The 22,094-nt window shown below is 32.0% G+C and overlaps 1 protein-coding gene across 1 annotated transcript; it reads left to right on the forward strand.

Annotated features, from left to right (window-relative positions):
- Positions 1-29: 29 nt before the first annotated feature.
- On the forward strand, positions 30-21,940 carry LOC144972695 (ras-related protein Rab-37-like). The gene is made up of 8 exons (XM_078914234.1): positions 30-372; positions 2,269-2,379; positions 2,677-2,718; positions 4,108-4,174; positions 12,743-12,795; positions 14,157-14,279; positions 15,414-15,490; positions 18,226-21,940. The coding sequence occupies exons 1-8, from the start codon at positions 250-252 to the stop codon at positions 18,326-18,328; spliced, it is 699 nt and encodes a 232-aa protein (XP_078770360.1). The 5' UTR covers positions 30-249; the 3' UTR covers positions 18,329-21,940.
- Positions 21,941-22,094: the final 154 nt, after the last annotated feature.

Below are 22,094 nucleotides of genomic sequence, written 5' to 3' on the forward strand. Positions count from 1 at the left end.
CTACAATACGTCATGATAAAATGTATTGAATCACGTAAGAAATGCGTCAGAATAACATGTTGTGTGTTGTGTGTACTGCAAAGAAGTGTGTGACTGAGAACAATTTTTGCTCCATCCTGGTGTTCCAGCTGTTACCAACAAAATTATTTAGTCATCATCATACCGTTAAAAAAGTGCACCTCAAGGGAATACGAGTGTAGTGTGATTTATTAGAATGAATTTCTTGTCTGTTCTGCCTTAATTTTACGCATGATGGGGTCAGACAAGTTTCCTCCGAGTTCTACATCTCGGACATCGTACACAAATAATGGTGTTACACGCCAAACTTCTCGCCAAACCTCTCTCTCAGAAACCTACGATTTATCCTGCAAGGTATGAGTATGATACTTTCTTCTCTGGTTTTCGTTTCTAGATATATAAATATAATAAATGGAAGCCGCTATTTTCACTTTCACTCACCGTACGGTGAAAACAGTCTGTCAGGCTATTTTCACCGTACGGCGGCGATAATTGGTCTCATTAGGAGGTCGTTCACTCATCTTGATAGATAACATGAGACAATTGTTCACTGCACTTGTACGTCCCCACTTGGAATTTGGCAATGTAGCATGGGCACCACGACTACAGAAAAACAAAGACCTCATAGAAAGTGTTCTAAGACGCGCAACTCGGGTCATTCCGGGATTCAAAGATCTAGAATACACAGAAAGACTGAAAAAGATAAGAATACCTAGCATGCAGTATAGGAGAGACAGAGGAGACCTAATTGAAGCGTACAAAACACACATAATTTATACTCTGTTAGCACGAGCCCTCTAAATCTTGATTCCACCAGCACCACCAGAGGACACAGATTCAAACTCTCCAAAGAAAGGTGTTCTCTAAACCTTAGGCAGAACTTTTTCTCAGTTAGGGTAGTCGACAAATGGAACCGCCTGCCTGCAACAGTTGTCGACGCCCCCTCATTGCAGGCATTCAAGTGCCGTCTTGATGCTCATTGTGAAACAGAAAAATACTGTTTGTAAAGTTAAATTCAGACACCTCCTTCCACTATGTGGCATGCCCAGTTTTGAGAGACTTGAATTATATACGTTCACGAATGCACAAGAGCAGATAAAAGGCTGTAAAAGCCTACATAAATCTGGACTTATATCATATCATATCATATCATATCATAATATAGCCTGACTGTGTGGGAGACTATTTTCACCGTACGGTACTCCGGTACTATCTTGGTGGACGATTTTCACCGTACGGTGATAATAGTGTGGGAGACTTTTTTCACCGTCCCGTAATATTTTGGTGGACGATTTTCACCGTACGGTCTAAGTCTAATAGTGTGGGAGACTTTTTGTCTCCCAATCCAAATAGGTTCACTGTGTTTCCCTCTTGTCTAAGAACCCCAGCCATGGCTAAGGCAAAACCAAATAATTTCATTCCAGGACACTGACAGAATACAACACATGGAAATGAAAAATAGATATAGGGAGATAGCAAACTCAGCAAGACTGACCTGCCAAAAAAATCAACCTCATCCCCGAAGAGAATTGGTATTATGTGATAAGCGGTCCTTTTGAGAGACTCCGTAAGAATGAGACCCATAGAGTGGGAGTTTATCCTGGTTTCAGGAGTGCTAAATTTTAACCAAACCTTTAATCCTGGAGAGAGAGGTCAAAGAAATTTTGACTGAACCTGAGACTGATACAATTTCCTTTTCTTCCCATGCCATCATGCTAGTGCTCTACTAAAGGAGTAAATCACACAGACAAATGAAAATGGCTAGAGGAAAAAGACATTCTCTAGCTTAAAACTGAAATGATGCTTTTTAGTATGAACAGGTTGTTGTTTTTTTTGTTTGTTTTAGTTTTATCCTAGAGTCGCACTGCTTTATGATAAAAAAGGATGTAGAGGAGGCAGGGGGGAGGGGGGGGGGGGACGAGAAGGAGAACAATGAGAGAATAAAGAAAAGAAGAGACAGATAATTATATGGAGAAGACAAAGTCGCATTTGATGATGTCACGAAAGTGAAAATGAAGAGATCAGTACTTAATGATATGACTGGATTGTAATGAATTTCTTATTCTTACAATATTGGACTAATTTTCTGCTCATTGAATTTTACAATGCTTAAGTTATCGTTTGCTTGAATTGCGTGTATACACATTTTTTATAAGTGTTGATTGGTTTTGACTTCACTTTGCTTGTCGATTTATTGTTTTCCTTTTTTTTTAAGATAACAAAAAAATTTTTGTTCTTTTATTTCATCAGGTCATGTTGATTGGTGACAGTGGTGTTGGGAAGACGTGTTTGTTGGTTCGCTTCAAAGATGGGACTTTCCTTTCAGGAAGTTTTATATCTACGGTTGGAATTGATTTCAGAGTGAGTATAATAAATGATAGTTGAAATATTATTTTAGGATTACATATCATGAGTATCTCTGCAGTATCTCCTTTTTTTTTTTTAAAGATATTTTAACAATTCCCCCCCTTAAAAAAAATAGTCAAGAGATTATCCCGCTCTTTTTTTCCAATAACATTATTCCTTTAATGTTTCTATTTACTTTTACTATTTTCATTGTGAGTGAAATAAAGATTGATTATTTAGTTGTTGTTTTTTTAAGTGTTATTTTACAAAAGTAATAATGCATCTTTAAAAAAAAAATTGATCGTTTTTCAGAATAAAGTTGTTGATGTTGAAGGGACAAAAGTCAAACTTCAGGTATGTTATAGAATTACTTAAATGACCCACAAAATGGTATTATGTAGGGGTAACCCTAATGCTCAGAATTGGATTTCCAATAATAATGATATAATTCTAAATAAATTCACATTTTCATTGAATTGGGAGTGGAGTTTCTTGAATTGTGAAAGACTTAATTTCACAATTTTTAAAAACATTTCGACTTTAAACTCAATTTTCTTTTATTAGTTTATTCGGACATAATACTGGGTGGCCGTGATTGGTAACAACTTTGCTTCTGAAGTAACAATGAATCTTTTTAAACTTTGAACTTTTTAAGCAATGTATTGCCATGGTAACTGCTGACATAAAAATATTAAGTTTTGAGAAAGAGACATCTTAAGTAGGCCTATACACTGTTCAGTCTTTCAGCTGCCAACATTACTATTATCTTTGACATAGAAACCCCAAAGCCACATGCAACAATCTCAATTTTCAAATTCATTTAATCTGCCAGTCCCTATAACCGGCTAAGGCCTTCATTTGACATTTTATGTCTCTGAATTTCCATAGAAGGGGATGTCTCCATATTTTCAACAAATACATATAAAAATAAGTGTATATGATACAATTTTGAATGAAATAAAATTTATCAATTGTAGTATTTACAATTGGGGTAGCTTGCCTAGTGGTATAGTCGTTGCTTCATACCTAGAAGGTACTGAGCTTGATTCCGTGCTGTGCAATGCAGGTCTTGAGCAATTACTCAATTTGCAGAGCTGGGCTGTGTTATTCCACTCTTTCCTTGGAATCGGGTTAAAAAGAAATTATTGCCATGGGGATTGATAAAGGGATTTAAAAAAAAAAGATATTTATTATAAGCTGCTTGCTAATATTTACAACATTGGGTCCACCATATATATGTTGATATATCAATGCAACCATTGAAATTAAAGGAAACATTTCACTGATCTTGCATTTACATTGGCTGTAAGCTGTCAATTGTGTGGCAATTCCTTGATCTATTATCAGGCATTTTTATTGCAATGACATATTTTGTTGTCTCTAGACAGACAATAGTTATCTCTCTTGGCAAAATTAATCTGGATGTTGGTGTCGGCATGCTGTTGTTAAATCTCTTTTGATATGATATATATACAATTTTTTTTCATTTTGCAATTTAGATATGAGATTGACTCAATAACAGCTTGACTTTGCTAGATTGGGTTTAAAGAGGATATAGAGTGTATTCAACAGAATTTTCTGTTTTATTTTTTTCTAAATTCAAAATAAAAGTAAAAAGACGAATATTTATGAGCTCACTCCTATTTCTTTACTTTTTTACATGAATAAGTTTTAGCTTGTGGAAAAGTATTGTGCTTCGTGTTTGGGCAGAATATGGATTAACGTTTATAATTTCTTCTTCAGATCTGGGATACAGCTGGCCAGGAAAGGTTCCGTAGCATAACAAGGGCATATTATCGTGATGCAAATGGTATGTAGGAAGTTTTAGTTTTAGCTTTAGGTTATTTATTTAAGCTTATTTATTTTGGCTAAAACATTCAAGATGATTTTGCCCAAGCTGTCATATTGGGTTTTGGTGCACTTTTTAAATGCTTTTTTAGAATGTTTAGATTTTTTTTAAAGTCAAAACTTTTCTACTTCTCTGAATTACTATTATTATTATTATTATTATTATTATTATTATTATTATTATTATTTTATTATTATTATTATTATTATTATTATTATTATTATGTTATTGTTATTATTATTATTATTTATTATTATTATTATTATTATTTTAAGTAGTCCTTCAGAGCTAAAAGGCCCATGGAGATAGAGTATATCCTGGTTTCTATGGCATAAAATGAACAATAGCAATTTTTTTTGCTCCCCTTTGGATAGGATATTAGTCTATTGCAGAGTACTTTCTGCCAGATCTAAAAAATCCTGCTACCCAGTTACTGCTTGGTGGACTGGGGGTCAGAAAAATAATCTCAACTGTAGCAGGGATCAATCTCAGTTCATTTGTATGTGAAGCGAGTGCTCTACCAACTGAGCTATCAGTACCCCATAATTATTATTACAGTGGTGATTACCTAAATGACCACCGGCTTTGTCTAAATGCTCACTAATTTGGTGAAACGGAATAATTTCTCCTTAAAGCATAACTTTAAATACCCGCTTTTCAAATTGGAAATCACCTAAGTGCCTGCTCTAAAAAATAATACACAATATTGTCCAGTATCCAAGTCAAGTGATGTTGAGTGCAGTCATTGGGTAACAATGATTGGAAAACTGGCTTTATGACCTGAGATCAGGCATTTAAAACACAGTAACCTCAATGACAGGAGATGTGAATGAGAAGGTACTTAGTTTTAGACATTAACACTTTTTCAGTGCTGTGACGATAAATGACACCTAGCAGACAATTGGTACTGTTTGAATGGAAATTTGAATAAACATGGTCTGCTTGTGGAATAAAGAAACCAATGTGGAGTGCAATAGTAATCGATTGAGATGCGTGATATGAATGCTCATAAATGTATTTATCATGCTCTTGATCAACTTCATCTAAATGCCATCACGCCTAAATGCCATTTTTTTCTGCTTCCCAACCACCGGACATTTAGACGATCACCACTGTATTATCATCATTATTTAATTTTTTAAAATTCATTTCAGTCATTTATTTAGCTTTTTATTTAATTAATTGATATACCTGATAATTTTAGAAATAATAATCTTAGTTTTCAACTTCTTTAATAACATTTTAGTAATGGGGATTTGCACAGTGTCATTGTATATAATAGGACAAAATGGAAAAACCTTGACATATTTGACATTTGGCATATTATTATGCATAGTTTTGGCTTTTATAAACTAATGAGTATAGACGCTCAGTACTATCACAGCATCTATCATTTTCAAGATGCTCCATTTTATCCTGTCCTTGGTTTTATTAACAGTTATTTTATTTGATTGGTGGTTGCTTTCAAATAATCCCAAATTTTAATACAAAGTAATACATGATACTTTTCAATCTTGGGTTTTAGTATTGTGGATTCTCACTAATAACAATGATGTTATTGTCAAAGTAGCTAAATGGATAATTTTAATGTGATTGTGTTTTATATTTGATAAACATTGAAAAGTCAGGCTGATAAAGAATCAATTTGTTTACGGCTTGCAGCATTGATTGTTCTTAGATATTCTCTATATCATTTAATGTTTCAAAATTTTGGATGTGATCAACACAGAAAAATGGGAAATTTAAATGGTAACCTAATTATTGTAACATTTATGTCGGAGAAAGATTGTAAAGATCTAATATTTATTGATTTATTCTCATTGCTATCTGCTGTTACTCCCATGTAGCCCAAGTAATATGCATCATGAGCCGATAATAAAGAAATTTTAAAATCGAATTGAACATTTTGAGTTTATTTTATGATGTCCTTATATTTGATAGCATAATATTATTTGAAGTGGTAACCACCTTAACAGAGATACATGTAAATTAAAGATTAAACACATGTTCTCCATGGTAGAATTTTACGACGTATATTTGCGTTTAATGAAATCTTTTAATTATTGGGCATTTGATGAACATATACTTGAAAGTAAATTAAATTGAGAAAAATACACATGGTCAAGTTGACTTTGCCATGCACATTTTCTATTCTAGAATATGGTGACATGTCATGTCAATAAATATTGATCCTCAAAAGTATCGCAAGTGATATTTTGGTTGGAAAAATAGATGCAAAATTGACTAAATACAAGAAAATTGCATTGTGTCCTCTACCTGTTTTAATCACAGTGTGATGGTAATTTTTTTTGCATTGACTTAACTTAATGTAAAAAAAAATAAGGACAGTTTGATACATGTTTTAATCTTTGTGACATGTGCTGTACCTGAAGTTTGAGTATGCATTGGGAGAAATTATAGACACTAGCTCTATTGAGGACAGATTTTTTTATGCCAGCCATCCTGTCCAACCAGTAGTCGTCGAATTGCATTGGTGAAAAATGTTGAACGATAGTCATCTCCTATTCAGGCCACAAACATTGAGATAAATTCTGACTTGATTTCATGTCATCTAATCTTGTCAATGGGATTTTAGAGACAAACATTTGCATTTTATAAACTCATTGTTTCATCTTTATGACATAGAAAAATAGATATAGAGTATAAAGGTAAACATGAAAAAATATTGCTTTATTGATGAGATGTTCTGGAAACCCAAAAGAAAAAGTGCCACAAAATTTTTCTTTTTTTGCTTCTAATTTTTTGATTAGCGCTGTTTGCCCATTGCAGAATAGTTTTAGGTTTGCTAAAAAATGAAATTTCATTCTTAGTGTAACAGTTAATGGATCATTTTTCATAGTTCCGCTCTAGGTTTAATATGTTACTCATTATTTTAAATATTATTTTTCAAAACCAGTTAATTGGTATCTGAAAATTAAAAGTTCTATTTCCTGTTGCATAAGGCATATTTCCTTTGACCTATATTCAAACTATCAGGGAGTGGATAACAATTTTCTTTAGTCATGGTAAGTCTGCCAATGTACTTACCTTTGGTCTCAATATTAACCAACTCACCAAATCTAACACATATTTTTTCTAGTTGTTTTGCATCAATGTATAAATAGTTTGTATAGCGCATTACCATGACTAGGTCATGCTCTATATGCTTATATTGTAAAATCAATATTCTAACCAATTACAGTCCATGTTAATTGTATCTTTCTCTAATGGTCAAAATTTGTTGTAAATGGTACAAATAGGAATAACATCTGATAATCAGTAATGTATCATCATCATCATCATCATCAAACTCTAAGCTCACGTTTTTGCTGCTGTACAGTGACCAAACAGAATTCTCCGGTTAAAGGTTTTTTGACAATACGGGAACCTTTAGAATCTATTTAAAATCGAAGTAAAAGGTTTTTTGTGAATGAAATGATAAAAAAGTGTTACATCAGTGTGGAGCATTCAACATAGTAATATAATTGTTCCAAATGCAAAGAACATTCACCTTACCCAAAGATCAAATTATTAAACGATGAAAGAATGACAATATGAAGGAGAAAAAAAAATATTAGGAGTAGGGAGGATTGCTTTATTTTGATGGTGGCATTAACACGATTCACTTTCTGTTTGGTGTTAAAAAATGTAAAATATGCTGGTGGAAGAATTTCTTTACATCAAACAGCATTGTCTGATCACCCTCAAGACACTTTTATCCTATTTTTAAAAAAATAATTACATTCCTTAACTCTTAAAATGAATTTTGTTATAAAATAATTTGAAAATTTTCATCTGTGTCCAGTCTCGCTAAAATTAAACTTTTATTTATTCTTTGTTATAAATTCCCCTGGATTCATTGCTTTTCATTTTCACAGCATGTTAAGATTAAACGCAATCTTTGGTGACAAATCATGAAAGCGTCACCCTAGAGAGTATGGTGGTCTTTGTCTCACAATCAAATGAGGTACTTAGTTTGCATCAAATCCAACCAGTTGTTTTTTTTCTTATCACTTAAAAACAAAACAAAAAAGTAAATATATAAAAAAGATAAAATAACATGATTTTTAAATCTTGTGGGGATGAAAAAGTTTACCATAAAAACAAAAAAGTGAAAGAAATTATATCCTCTTGCCCTTCCTCCTGAAAGATTATTATATAGAGTGCTATTTTGATCTTCTTAAGCAAATCTGTAAGTGATGTAATAAATCTCTAAAACCATCTGAAATCCGAATCCAATCATTCTCAAATCACTATCTGTCCTTACCATTTCCAGCATTCCACATGGCCTAGCATCCAATGTCATCATATAATATTTTATGGCATGCTTTATCTGTGTTGATTGTGATGTTATTCTATATCTCGAGATAAGTCAGTATTACAAATAATATTTTTGAATATATATAGATTTTCTTTATACATGAGTTTATGTGCAAGGTTAATTATATTATTAGATTTAGAAATATGATCCTTCAGAAATACAATGTCAAAGGACCTGGTTTATGGCAGTATTCTATACGTAGGATTTTATTTTATCACTCACTGAATCTCAAGAAATTTACAGTAATCAACAATAGTATGTTTATAATGGGGGAGAGCTGCAAAAATTAAAATAAACAACAGAAGTTCTGTTAAATTAAAATCAATAGAAATAACACATTGTATGAGTGACTTATGTCCACATGAGATGGTAATCATTGTCTCATGGAAATGTCAGTTCAATTTTTTTGTAACTGATTTATTTTTATGAATTGACTTGGTTCCTGCCTTATTTGTGCAGTCATGGTCAAACAGTCATTTTTGACATGGCCATTTAATAGATGGAGTACCACAGGATTTCGTTTTAGGAACTTTAGCTTTTATTCTTTACACATAGGCTATAGGAGAAATTATTCTGTCTTTTAAAAATGTCTATAAAAATGTACACAAACAGCTATCAGATCCCCCCCCCCCCACATACATACATACATACATACATACATACATACATACATACATACATACATACATACATACATACATACACACACACACACACACACGCTCTCTCTCTACGTGTGTGTGTGTGTGTGTGTGTGTGTGTGTGTGCATTTTGAATATAAAGTGCTATTCACCACTCGAGAAAGCACAGGCTTTACACGTGTGCATTCTTATTAGTATTATTATTATATTGCTATGAATCTCTAGTTACCATCATTATTATTCATCCATCATATAAAAAACCACATTGAGCATGATAAATTTTCATTTGAAAAAAAAAATTATCTTTTATTATTGAATCATTTCTCCAATAACCTCTGTTGATGATTATTTACTAGTAATCGCATTTCATATTTATCTGAGATTTTATTGCATTTTGAAAAGTGGAAAAGATATCCTTCAATTTCCCCCTTTTCATTCGTTGTTTGATCAATACAAGATTCCCATCTCCTTGATTCATGTTAAGCTGCTTAGTTAATGACTCTTGTTATTGAAGTACTTACTCCTTCTAAAGTAATGTATGAAAATGAATATAACAGTTTCAAAAAGAACAAAATACTTAACACAAAACACATTTCTGACTCAAAGTCCTTTAGTCAATACCAAAAATCGTTTAAATGTGTTCACATTTTTACTGTTTTTTTGCTATTGGCTGAAGAAGGATTTAGAACTTGAAATGTTCCGTGTTTAGTATATTGTTCTTTTTTACGCTGTCATATTCAGTTTTTTTTTTGTACATTGCTATCCAAAGTCCACAGTTTCTAGCTGCTTGTATGAACTATTTCATTATATATGTTGTTTGCACATTTGTAGATACTGATTTGCTTCCTTCTCCTCAAAGTTGACCTGCCTTTGGGAGTCTGGAAGATCAACTCTTGCTGTCTCTTTTATCCCACTATATATCTGTTGTCCTTTTCTATGTGTTTATATATTCTTGCTCTAGACTCAAACTATTTGAATGTACATATATACCCTGTCTTTGATACTTAATTGAAATTGAAACAGTCAATTGGGAGGTTGTTATTTCTCAAAGGTTATCGATATTGTATTCACTAAAGTACAGTCCATGCCGCCTTTAAGCAGGGTCATCGGGAGGAGGCTTAGGCGTGCTTAATTCTGAAGTGTGCTTGAGTTAGAAGTAGAATTAAATTTTAAGTCATCTTTCCCTTTGTTGGCTAGTCAAGATCGCACAACAACACGCACTATTGTTATCAGTCGTTGCAGTGTTTGTTTTGTTTTTGTTTTGTTTTGTTTCTTTCTTTAATTCTGTTTTGATTATAGTAATTCATCCATTAAAAATGGAATAAAAACACTCAATTTGAAAAACATGAAGTAATTTTTCATAGCGGAGAATGTTGGTAATGAGGAGGGTCTGTCTTATTTTGGTAAAAATAATTTAGTAATTGAGCTTTGATTGCAGCCAGTGTTAAGGCATAATGGCAATGGTATGTAACACTTTCCCTTCTTTGTTTCTTGTATGCCTGTGTGTAGCCTGTAAGTGCATTAGTGTGTGTGTGTGTCTGAGTGTATTTGTGTGTGCATATGCATCTACCTTCCTCTCTATCCCTCACTCGCCTTCTTTCCATCTCTCTTTTTCAAAATTACAGCTATAATTACTCTTTTGTTTTTAGGGAATGGATAACAATGATTAACGATCAGAATCAGATACAGTCTTGTAACAAAGAGTTACCATGTTTTAAGGCATGTAGTTTAAGTAGCAAAAATTTGGTAAAAGACAATTAGCGTGCTTGAATCCCAAACAAACTTAAAGACGGCTTGGTCTGTATATATTTTATGGCAGGGATCTTACCTCAAGTCTGGGTAAGACTTTTGAGTAATCTGAAGATAAACATATGGACTGCTCTTACTCTTAGGCTCCACTTCATGCATTCTCTGTTTGAGCTACTCCCCCTCGACTTACCGCTTTTTAGGTCCCGTCTAAATATATGATAATAGCTTGACTGAGTCATCATATTCCAAGTCCTGGCTCTGGTATGACCTAAAAATATGGCACTTGCCATTAGGCTCTATAGAAAGATAACATGAGGAATTGTCTTGTCGAAATGGTCATTAAAATGATGCACCTTTTCCCTTCTTTGTTGAAAATCCGCATAGATGTCTTTTGCCGTGTTCATTTATTGTTAGTATGCCCCTCTTATATAATCGTCTTTTAACCCTTCTGACATCGTGTTTAATCCATAAACATTGCAGCTAAGTGTTGTGATAATTTTGATATGATTAGACCTTCAAAATTACCAGTTTTCTTCTTCTTCTTCTTCTTCTTCTTCTTCTTCTTCTTCTTCTTCTTCTTCTTCTTCTTCTTCTTCTTCTTCTTCTTCTTCTTCTTCTTCTTCTTCTTCTTCTTCTTCTTCTTTTTCTTCTTCTTCTTCATCATCATACAGAACAACTCACACAGCTAGTATGCTTGTTGATGCATTTTTAAAAATCATAGTCTCTAACAGTGAAAGCCTGTCGTGCTTTTTTACTGGTCCCAGTAAGGCTCAATATGAAAAGAACAGGAATTTTTTCCATATGGAGAGCACACCATATGTCAAAGATAATTACCAATATAAACTGTAAAAATATGTTGGTTTTCTTGTCTCAGCTGTTTCATAAATCCTTGTTTAATGTTCAAGTTCAAGTTCAGCGTTCAAGTTATTTAATGTGATTTGACAATAATGCCCATTTTGACTGGTTCAGTGGGCTCATACTCATATGAAGTTTGTATAAACGTCTTACTCCCAAGTTATAATATATATATATATATAATATATATATATATATATATATATATATATATATATATATATATATATATATATATATATATATATATATACATCTACATATATAATATGTTTTTAAAGTATGTAATATTGTTGCCTTTCTGTAATTTTACTCTGTTGACAAAATATCTATTTGTATGCGCTATTACCCTTGTTCATAGAGGTAACTAAGATGAAGAAGTCAGTTTGCTTGCAGATTAAAGACGGCCTTTAAACTTACAAATGCTTTATGTTGGTTCACAATAAAAACATTTTAAGTTAGAGAAGCAATATAAATGCTTTATCTCAGACGATACAGGAAAATATAATGCTCTTTTGTTAGATCACATTAAGATCTCGGTTTCTTGTTAAATTTCAACATTTATGGACACATCTACTGATAGATCTCTGTAATTAGACTGTTATCAAGAGTGCGGCAGAATGAGAATGAAACTCAAGTGTGCACATACAGTAGAATTGAAAAGACAATATGTCAACAAGTTCTGCCTTCAGATTGTTCAACTGCATTCCATTTGACAAATAAATAAAGTGGATAATAACTGACAAAGGCAATCGCTTGCTATAAATGAATTTAAAAAATAATAATAATAAAATTTAAAAAAAAAAAAATAATAAAAAAAAAAAAATAATAAATAAAAAAAAAAAAAAAAAAAAAAAAAAATATATATATATATATATATATATATATATATATATATATATATATATATAGATATTAATTCTTTCATTTATTGATAAATCGATTATCCTTATATATCCACAGCTCTTTTACTCCTTTACGATGTGACAAACAGGACCAGTTTTGACAATATAAGGGTGAGCACATGTTAATTTGAGTTAATTTGACTAAGTCATACAGACGAATTGCTCTTAGAAATACTTTGTTTTAGATCATCATTTTATGCAGTGGAACCTCAGTAAAAGAGGCATGGTGGGAACCCTGTTATAGTCGAATTTCAGGGGAAATAACCCAAATGGCCTAAATCAGCATTTTATAATCATTTGTAATTTGCATTCTCTCTCTCTCTCTCTCTCTCTCTCTCTCTCTCTCTCTCTCTCTCTCTCTCTCTCTCTCTCTCTCTCTCTCTCTCTCACTCTCTCTCTCTCTCTCTCTCTCTCTCTCTCTTTTCTTTTTCTAGCTGACCGTTGTGTGTGTGCGTTTTGTGATACGCATTGTCTGCCTGCAGCAAGGCCAATGTTATACTGAAAATAATGTAGTATAGTAGTAAGTAGCCTATACTGACACACACACACAACATATCCATGAACTAGGTCTTTAGCTGTAGGCATACCTAAGCGTAATGTGGGCTAATTCATTGCATTTGGAGATGTCAAGTGGGTTTTGGCACCCGTGTTATATCAGATAAGGCAAGGAGGGAGAAAAAAAAGAGATTTCAAAAACCCCTTGTTATATCCAGACCTGTTATGCTGAGGTTCCAATGTATTTAGCCTGAAATGGCCTACTCAACTTACACGAACAAGCGTTGTTAAAGTTCTTAAAACAAAACAAATGCTTACATTATGAATATTAAAGTGATTTATCAGACAAGTCTTCATTATAATTATGATAATAAAAATGATGATGTAAAAATAATAATAATAATGATAATGATAACAATAATGTTGATGATGATGATGAAAGTTTATATTGCGCCAGTTTCCAAAGGCACAAGATTCATTATTGAGAAACATCAATTGTAAAGATTATAATTATATTTATATGTGCATGTAGTTTTTAAAAAGGGAGAATTGAATAGATAAATCAATATATTGACGTCTTATGAATACATTTAAGAATTTTAACCATTTTTAAGATTAAGATTGATAGTAAATAAATTCTAATCACTATCAACACTTATTAGTTGCTTTATTCATTTCATTTTTTGTCAGAATTGATTGTCTTTGAAAATGTTGGAAACCATTCTCAGCCATCCCTAGTCATCTAAAAATTTAAAATAAAATAGTAGAAATAGGAATGAAATAAGATGATAAATAATATTATTTTTGTTGCTACTGACAGTGGTCTCTCTCAGTTTATATTAATTTCTTCCAATATTTATTTTGGCATTTCACACAAGATTTGTAGTAATTAGGATGGACGGCATTTTATCAATACTCGGAGTGACATATACTGATAGTGAAATTTGTTTTAAAAATGAAATAATAATACATTTCAGGCCTGGCTTGGAGAAATACACGAATATGCCCAAGAAGAGGTTGTGATTATGTTACTAGGCAATAAGAGTGATGCTCAAGCAGAGAGAGTTGTTAAAAGGGAGGACGGAGAAAGACTGTCAAAGGTACAATTTGTAAAGTAATTGTAAAATAAATGATTCATTTACCTTTATAATTTATTTTTTCATATGAATCAACATTAACACTCTTAAGCATGTTTAGTGACAGTCAATTGATTCGATTCCATTGAGCATTGATATTAGCTGCATATTCGTTGTGCAAGTAAATATCCTTTTACAAACCATCTGCCCATTTTTGACCCACCGGCTCAGCTCAGTCTCGTACATATTATGCTGAAAAGGTAATTTACAAACATAATAATGATCAGTTTTTATACAGTTTAAAAGACTGCACCAATTCAATACCACTTATTGAATTATATAAATTTAGCCTATTTGATTTTTTAAAAAAAACAAAACAAAAAAAAAAACCCAAACTACTATTAATTTAATTTACAACATTTTGCAGTACCTCCCATAGTGGACAGGGGGGTACATGCTGTGTCTTCTATCCCCCATACCCGTTTTCCAATTGTTTCCTGTCACTGTCTTGGAATGAGATTACTTAGTTTTGTCCTGACTCTTGCTGGAGTTCCTTGGCTGGGAGGGAAACAGACGAATGTATAGTTATAGTTTTGGGAGATGATATTCTTTTCCTTGTAAATCATCTCTCTGTTATGCATTGTATTATGTTATTTTACATTTTATATTATATGATTGGTAAACATTTGAGTGTATTCCTCTTAGTTGGGACCTGTGCTTGTGTCTGGATGAGACTTTTAGGTGATCTCAAACTAAGTACTTTGACGGTGTGCTCTTGGAATTTACATCTGTTCCCTATTTGAACCAATTCCCCTTTGTCTTACCTTTTCTTTTGTACTTTAATTGTAATTCTAGAACTTTTTACTATCCCATTTTCTTCCTTTTTACTGGCGCTGAAATGACCTTAATGTGTTGCAAGCGCCGTAAAACCCTTAAAAACAAACAAAAACAACATTTTGCAGTGTAAGGTAGCATATACATTTGACATTCTTCTCTATATGCTGGGTGCAATTCCTCAGAATGCTTGCAAGCACATTCCCAGTCAGAGTCTCTTTTGAGTCGAGAAAATAATTTCTTAATTGATGATGGGGGTGGGGGGTGGAATGCTTTTTGTGTTGAAGATTCAATATTTCGACGGTTGATTGATCTTTCCTACAGGAGTATGGCGTTACTTTTATGGAAACCAGTGCAAAGACTGGAGTGAATGTAGATCTGGCTTTCATGGCTGTAGCAAGGTAAGTGGATTTAAGAAATCAATAAGCTTGTACATATAGTATATATATTTTTACAGCTGGTTGGGAAACACTTTTTACAGTTTGTTATATTTATAGGCACGTTAGTTGTATAAATTTATTTTTATGGGGCAAAGTTAGGTGGAAATTAGAATTTATTCCTCAGCCCATCATTTTTATAAAACAAATGTAGAAGATAATTGATGAATATAGATTTTTCCCCCCATTCATTCATTTAGTTAATTGTTATTTATAGATATATGCAGTGCAGCACAAAAATCTCAAACAAATCGAGTAGTGCTTATTTATTCGAGATTTCTGTGTTTTTGAGATGTCTGTATTCAGTATTTTGTAAAACTATGAAGAATAATGTTAGTGAGGTAAACATAGGTGGTTTTGGTAAGGTCGCATTATGATATTTATGATATTCCACCCCCGCCCCTTTATCTTAAACTAACTGCATCAAAAGTTTACGTAGGCACTGATATGCAGCTATTACACTGTCTCGAGTTCATAATAATAAAAATAATATATACTTTATTCATCCAAAAAAATGGAAATTTGTTTACAGACGTGGCATGCATAAAAATGTATAAACACAAAGTTGAGAATCTATGGCGATAATGTATACATATATATATGCAAGTGTACAAAAATGTAAAAAAAATGTAAAAATATACAACCAAGAATCAATAGCAACACCTTATATATTAATTAAATAAATTGAGATAGGCCATACCTCTGGCCTTTAGTCCGAACTTGTGAGTGTATATTTAAAAGATAGTTTTTAATTTAAATCACAGTTGCGCGTTAAAAATTCGAACACCATGTGGCAAAAATGAATTACGGTGACGTGTTGTCTTTGTTTTTATAGATATAAGGTAACGGCTCCATACGAATGGAAAATCAAACAAATTTGTTCAATTTTCAATCATGGTGAACTCGGACAAGTTAATGGTTTAGACCTCAGGATCTTGTCTCATCCAATAACAGTGATAGCATGTGCTATAATAAGAAGACAAATCCAGCATCCAGCTGCATTGTTGATCACACACTCAGCATGTATTGTCATTAATTATGACTCAGAACCCAATCACTGTTACTCACCAGTGGTTCTCTTTTTAAAATGAGCGACACTGTATCTATTCTAACTTAAAGTAGTGAGGAGTGATGTATGTAGATATTGTTTGTCTGTGGCTGGTCTGTTTTTCCTCTTTAATAATAGTAGAGGGCTTTGCAGATATTGGGATTATCCACAAGACATGATATTGATGAGATATCAAATAAATAAATTGGTGACAAGAGGACAAACGAAATATTGAGATTAAATTTAGTGATACAGTCCACTCTGGATAATCGCAAAACCTTGGGATCAGCAAAAATGTTGCGATAAACCAAAGTTCAGTTTCCTGTCCATTATTGCAACATTTTCTCAGTCTTCATGTCTGTTTCCAAGCTGCGGTATCTTTGGTCGATTTTAGATGAAATGATGGGACACTGTTTTCACGACCGCTTGTTGTAAGTTTTTATAGGAATTTTTATTTGACCACTGATCTGTTTCATCCCATATATGATAAACTCAACCAGCTGTTGTAAACTTTGTTCTTAGTCCACCACAGACTGAGCAAGTTGATTGAAGCAGAAACCATATGACAGCCCTGTACAGATTTTGACAAGCTAAAGCAGCTTTGATGCAAGTGACATCTTATTCAGATTGGATTATCTTTCACTCTTTTGTTCTCAACATTTGTAAGAGTCAAAGAGATCAGCCGTGATTTCAGACAATAAGCTCTCACCAAATCCATTGGTCACAATGCACAGTTGTCAATCCCAAAACAAAGGATATCACTCAGTCTCTCCTTACAACTGTCGTTATCTAACTTGTCTAGACTATGCCCAGCTCCCTCGCCTGCTATCTAATGGTCACGGATGACCTCACAAACCCATACTGCAAGCCCCCACCCTTTTTGGTCTCTAACAGAGATGGTAACACACCACAGTAAAATTAAACCCTGCCCTTTCTCGATTCTTCAACATGCCATGACTTTATTCATAATCAAATTTAATCATAAGATTTTGTTTGATTGATTTCTTGAATTTACCACTTTTTGAGGCCGAAAATTTGTTGCGATTAACCGAAGTTTGTTGCAGTTAACCAGTGACTTTTATATAGAATTAATTCTGTTACTTGGGAAATGTTGTGATTATCCAGAATGTTATTTTTTGGATAAGAATTGAGCCATGAAAATGTATCTTCAATTTTATGATTCAGCACAATCAAAGTGATTTGTTGACTTATTGCAGATGAAATTAAACTCAAGACCAGCCATTTTTGGTAATATTGTTGTAACAGGAAATTGACCTTTGTAGTGTCACGAAGTCCATATAGTAGGCCCAAATAGTCATAGTTTCTCCCATTTTTTTGTAGCTTTGTACAAACTTGCTCGCTATCATGCCAACAGGATATAAAAGGCAACTTCTGATGCTAATTTTGATTTAATTAAAGATACTGCTACACAGACAATAGGATAGGGTCTTAGAAAGAAAGTATGATGGATTGCACTTCATAAATTTAGCTACAGGGACCCTTTAGTTTAAAAAAAAAAAAACCCAACTTTTTCTAATATGTATTTCAAAATAATAAGTGTCAGAAAGATATTTTGTGCATTGTTAAAAATCTATTTCATCTTACTTACATTGAGGTGAATTTGAAGACATTTTGTTTGTTTGTTTATCAGGGACCTTAAAATGAGGAAAACAAGGCGACCTAATGAGCCCAAATTTTGTGTTGCTGACTATGTGGAAAAGGAGAAGAAAGAGACGACTTGTTGCACAAGCTGATTAATTGATTATTTACCATGATCTCATTCCAATGGCTCCATTATTCTCATTAGAAATTACGATTATCAGAAGTGAACTTATGCCTTTATGATATTTTTTGGGGGGAGGGGGGGGGGGGGGGTATGATAATATTACCATTTTTAAAAAAAGCATTTAAGTATAATCTAAATATTTTCTGATTTTATTGAGAAGCGTGTAACTTAAATTGACTGCCAAAGTAGCGCCAGAGATTTGTAATGGGTTTAAAAGATCCCCATAGTTTTTATAACTTTGTTTATGTTGGTATCTTTGTTTTTTTGTTGTGGTTTTAAAAAAAATTCATTATAGATGTGTGGATTTTTTAATTTTATTTTTAATTGAGAAAGAAAAAAGTTATAAGGGATCAGATCTGGTTTCACATTTACCAATTTGTGATAATATGAGCATGTGATAAGGTTTATTATATTTATAAGATTGATAGCTGTAAAAAAAAATGCTTTGATTTTTGTTTTTTACCATTATTTGAAAACACCAAATCTTCTACCTTTTGTGCATATTATTGATTATTAAATCTCACTGAATATTGCTAACCTTTTGAAATTAGGTATATAAGCCGAATAGTATCCCTTACTTTTTTCTGAATATGTGACATCTTAATCCTGTGTCTAATTTGACTCACTTTAACACTATCTTTATTGTGATTTAATCTAAAAATATATAAATTTTTAAATAAGCAACTTCTATTAACTTCTATTATTATTTAGAATATCTGTGTAACTGTCTGAAAATGTTTTTGTTTTAAAAATTTAATCAATTTAATTCACATTCCTGTGTTTATCCACTTGATGTTTAGCTCTAACAATGGACACAATCACTCATGCCAACAAAGAAGCTAACTTTGGAAAAGACATGTTGGAAGTGAATCACTGGTACTCCTTGTATCAAATTACGCAATGGTTAAAGCAGTGGCTTGATTAAAGATGATCACGGTCGATGAAATGCAGTGATGTTGTTTATGTAAATGTTCCCTTTCCTTTTGATGTCTTTTTATTGTTTCTGGTCATAAACCAACTGAAATGTTATCTTACAGTCATGTCAAATGATTATAATCTAAAATAAAAATCTATTTAAACTCTGAAAACAGGAAAATTAGCAGGCAAATCAAGGAGGATCACATGGTCAGATGACATTATAGTGCATATATATGTTAGATCTTTGATTCAATACATGTTCTCCAGTATGTTATCTAGAAACAGTAATCACTATGGCTTCTGAGAAAATGTTTTAAGTATGGTCTTATGCATTTGTTAGTAAACAATCTTAACCCATTACATCCTCGAAAATGAGGTTAACAACCCCCTTCACCCAAAGCCAAAATTAGGGTAACACCCCCTTTATCCTAAGCCAAGGGAAATAACTCTTTGGAAAATGTTACCTACTTCTAAATAAAAATTAATTTTGAGCTTACTATCCACGAGACATTAATTTCAAAGTGATATTGAAAGAGAAGAAAGATTTACCTCTATTTTAATATATAACGTAATGGTGTTCTGATTCTGTGCATGATAAACACGCAAAGGGTTGTGATCCGCCTTGCTTTACTCCAGATTTTTTTTTCTTTTGTTCTCCTGGTCTGGCTGCTTTGTCCACCCTGTAGTAATTGGTCATGAATTAAATCTCACAAAAAAACAATCTTAGTGAAATATTTATGTCCTGTTTGGAGGATAGCAAATTGTTGCAGCCGAGTGCCAGATTGTACCATGAATCTAATGATAGTCTTATTCTTTGAGATTTCTTTTCTGCCTTAGGAAGGGAAGTGTGAGTCCTACTGTGTCTATATTCTTTTGAGCAAGAAACTTAGCGCCTTTTGCTGAAGCCTGGGTTATCTTGATCTTTTCTCAAGATAAATGTGAAAGATAAATTTCTTGATTTATTTTTAAACTGTGCCTTATGGAATTATATTCCATTTTTGCTACTGGATACAATCAAATGTTTGGTGTTCTCAATTGTGCCTCATTGATTCTAGCCCAAAGCAAACCATTTACATGAAAACAATTTCTGCCTTAAAAAAAAAAAATATTTCAAGAGGGAACTTTCCATTGCTATGCTAACATTCTGCATACACTTTATTGGTATTTTCATAATGTCTTATTTGTTTACTGGGAGTCATAAGATATTTTTTTTTCTTTCATTCCAAAGAAATGATATTATAATAATAATAATAATAATTATTATTATTATTATTATTATTATTATTATTATTATTATTATTATTATTATTATTATTATTATTATTATTATTATTAATATTATTATTATCATTATTATTGTTATTATTATTATTATTATTATTATTATTATTATTATTATTATTATTATTATTATTATTATTATTATTATTATTATTATCATCATCATCATTGCAATTTTATGATACAACTGCAATATTGATTTTATCGTTAGGGAGTCATAAGATATTTTTTTTTCTTTCATTCCAAAGAAATGATATTAAAATTATTATTATTATTATTATTATTATTATTATTATTATTATTATTATTATTATTATTATTATTATTATTATTATCATCATCATTGCAATTTTACGATACAACTGCAATATTGATTTTATCGTTATCATTCCAATACAAGCCACTCTGCTGAATAACTTAACTTTTACCGGACAATATCCATCCTGGGCTGCGCCATGAATTTAAAAGGAAATAATTGAGTATAGTCATCAACTATAGCTTCTCTAAATTCATTAGTCACTGAGATGGTTGGCATTTTTACGAACATGGCATTTTCAAACTTGTATTGTATCACTACTAACTAACCTGAGGAGGGAAAAGTTAGGAATGTGATTTCTTATTTAGGCTGGCTTTTACTTTTAGTTTTTACAAATCACATATTGAATACTCGCAATTTGAAGTCTTCCACTGAATTTTCTATACTTTTATGTGTTTGTGTGCGAGTGTGGTTGTATGTGTGTGTGTGTGTGTGTGTGTGTAATGGAAAGAAAAGCATTGGCAGCTTCAATTTTACGCAATCTTATTTCTGTAAATATTAATCCCTCAACAGATTACAATATTCTTAGAGGTAACAGTATTGAGTCAGTTCATTTTTATGTTTTGAATTTATTGTATTTATTTCTTGGTTTTATTGTAATATCTTTTTTAATAATCTAATTTTAGTATGACTTTTTATTACATATATGCAAGTTGCATCATGACGGGTTGAGCTTTTTATTTATAAAATTTATTGCCTATCGTTTTGTTTTTTTGCTTTTACATAGTGATCTAGAAGTAGAAAATTATTTTCAAACTAGTCAGTGACACTTTAAAAAAGCAACATAACATTGAACTAAATTGTGATATTTACTCCTGTATTAGTAATTTCACTAGAGATTAATGTTTCAATCAGTGTTAGCATCGCAATATTTTTCAACTTTTGTTCTTTTGCTGGTTATTTTATTTAATTACATGAAGTGGGTAATAAAATTGCATTTATTATTGATGTGAATGATGTTGTGTATATTTGTAAGAGATTTATTTTAAATTCAAAGACAAAGAGTATGCATGAATTATTGAAGGCTTAAAATTTAATTAAACTACTAACATTTATTTATTTAAACTTTAACTTTGGTGTGTTTTTGTGGTTGGTTGAGGGGCCCTACTTGTAGGGATTCTTATTAATAGTATTAACAGGATGTGAATTTGCACAGTCTCTTATTATTATATCTGTTGTTCCCTTCTATGGGGATCCCTTGTCCTGTCTAGGATGAGAC

Source organism: Berghia stephanieae, chromosome 5, assembly GCF_034508935.2.
Source record: "Berghia stephanieae isolate SIO BIC M18660-M18661 chromosome 5, UCSD_Bste_1.3, whole genome shotgun sequence".
Classification (NCBI taxonomy): domain Eukaryota; kingdom Metazoa; phylum Mollusca; class Gastropoda; order Nudibranchia; family Aeolidiidae; genus Berghia; species Berghia stephanieae.

What these genes read in the sequence shown, in the direction of transcription:
- LOC144972695 (XM_078914234.1), top strand. Translation starts at nt 250, where the DNA reads ATGATGGGGTCAGACAAGTTTCCTCCGAGTTCTACATCTCGGACATCG. An exon ending in CCTACGATTTATCCTGCAAG is followed by an intron (nt 373 to 2,268) that starts GTATGAGTATGA and finishes TTATTTCATCAG; the next exon opens with GTCATGTTGATTGGTGACAG. An exon ending in CGGTTGGAATTGATTTCAGA is followed by an intron (nt 2,380 to 2,676) that starts GTGAGTATAATA and finishes ATCGTTTTTCAG; the next exon opens with AATAAAGTTGTTGATGTTGA.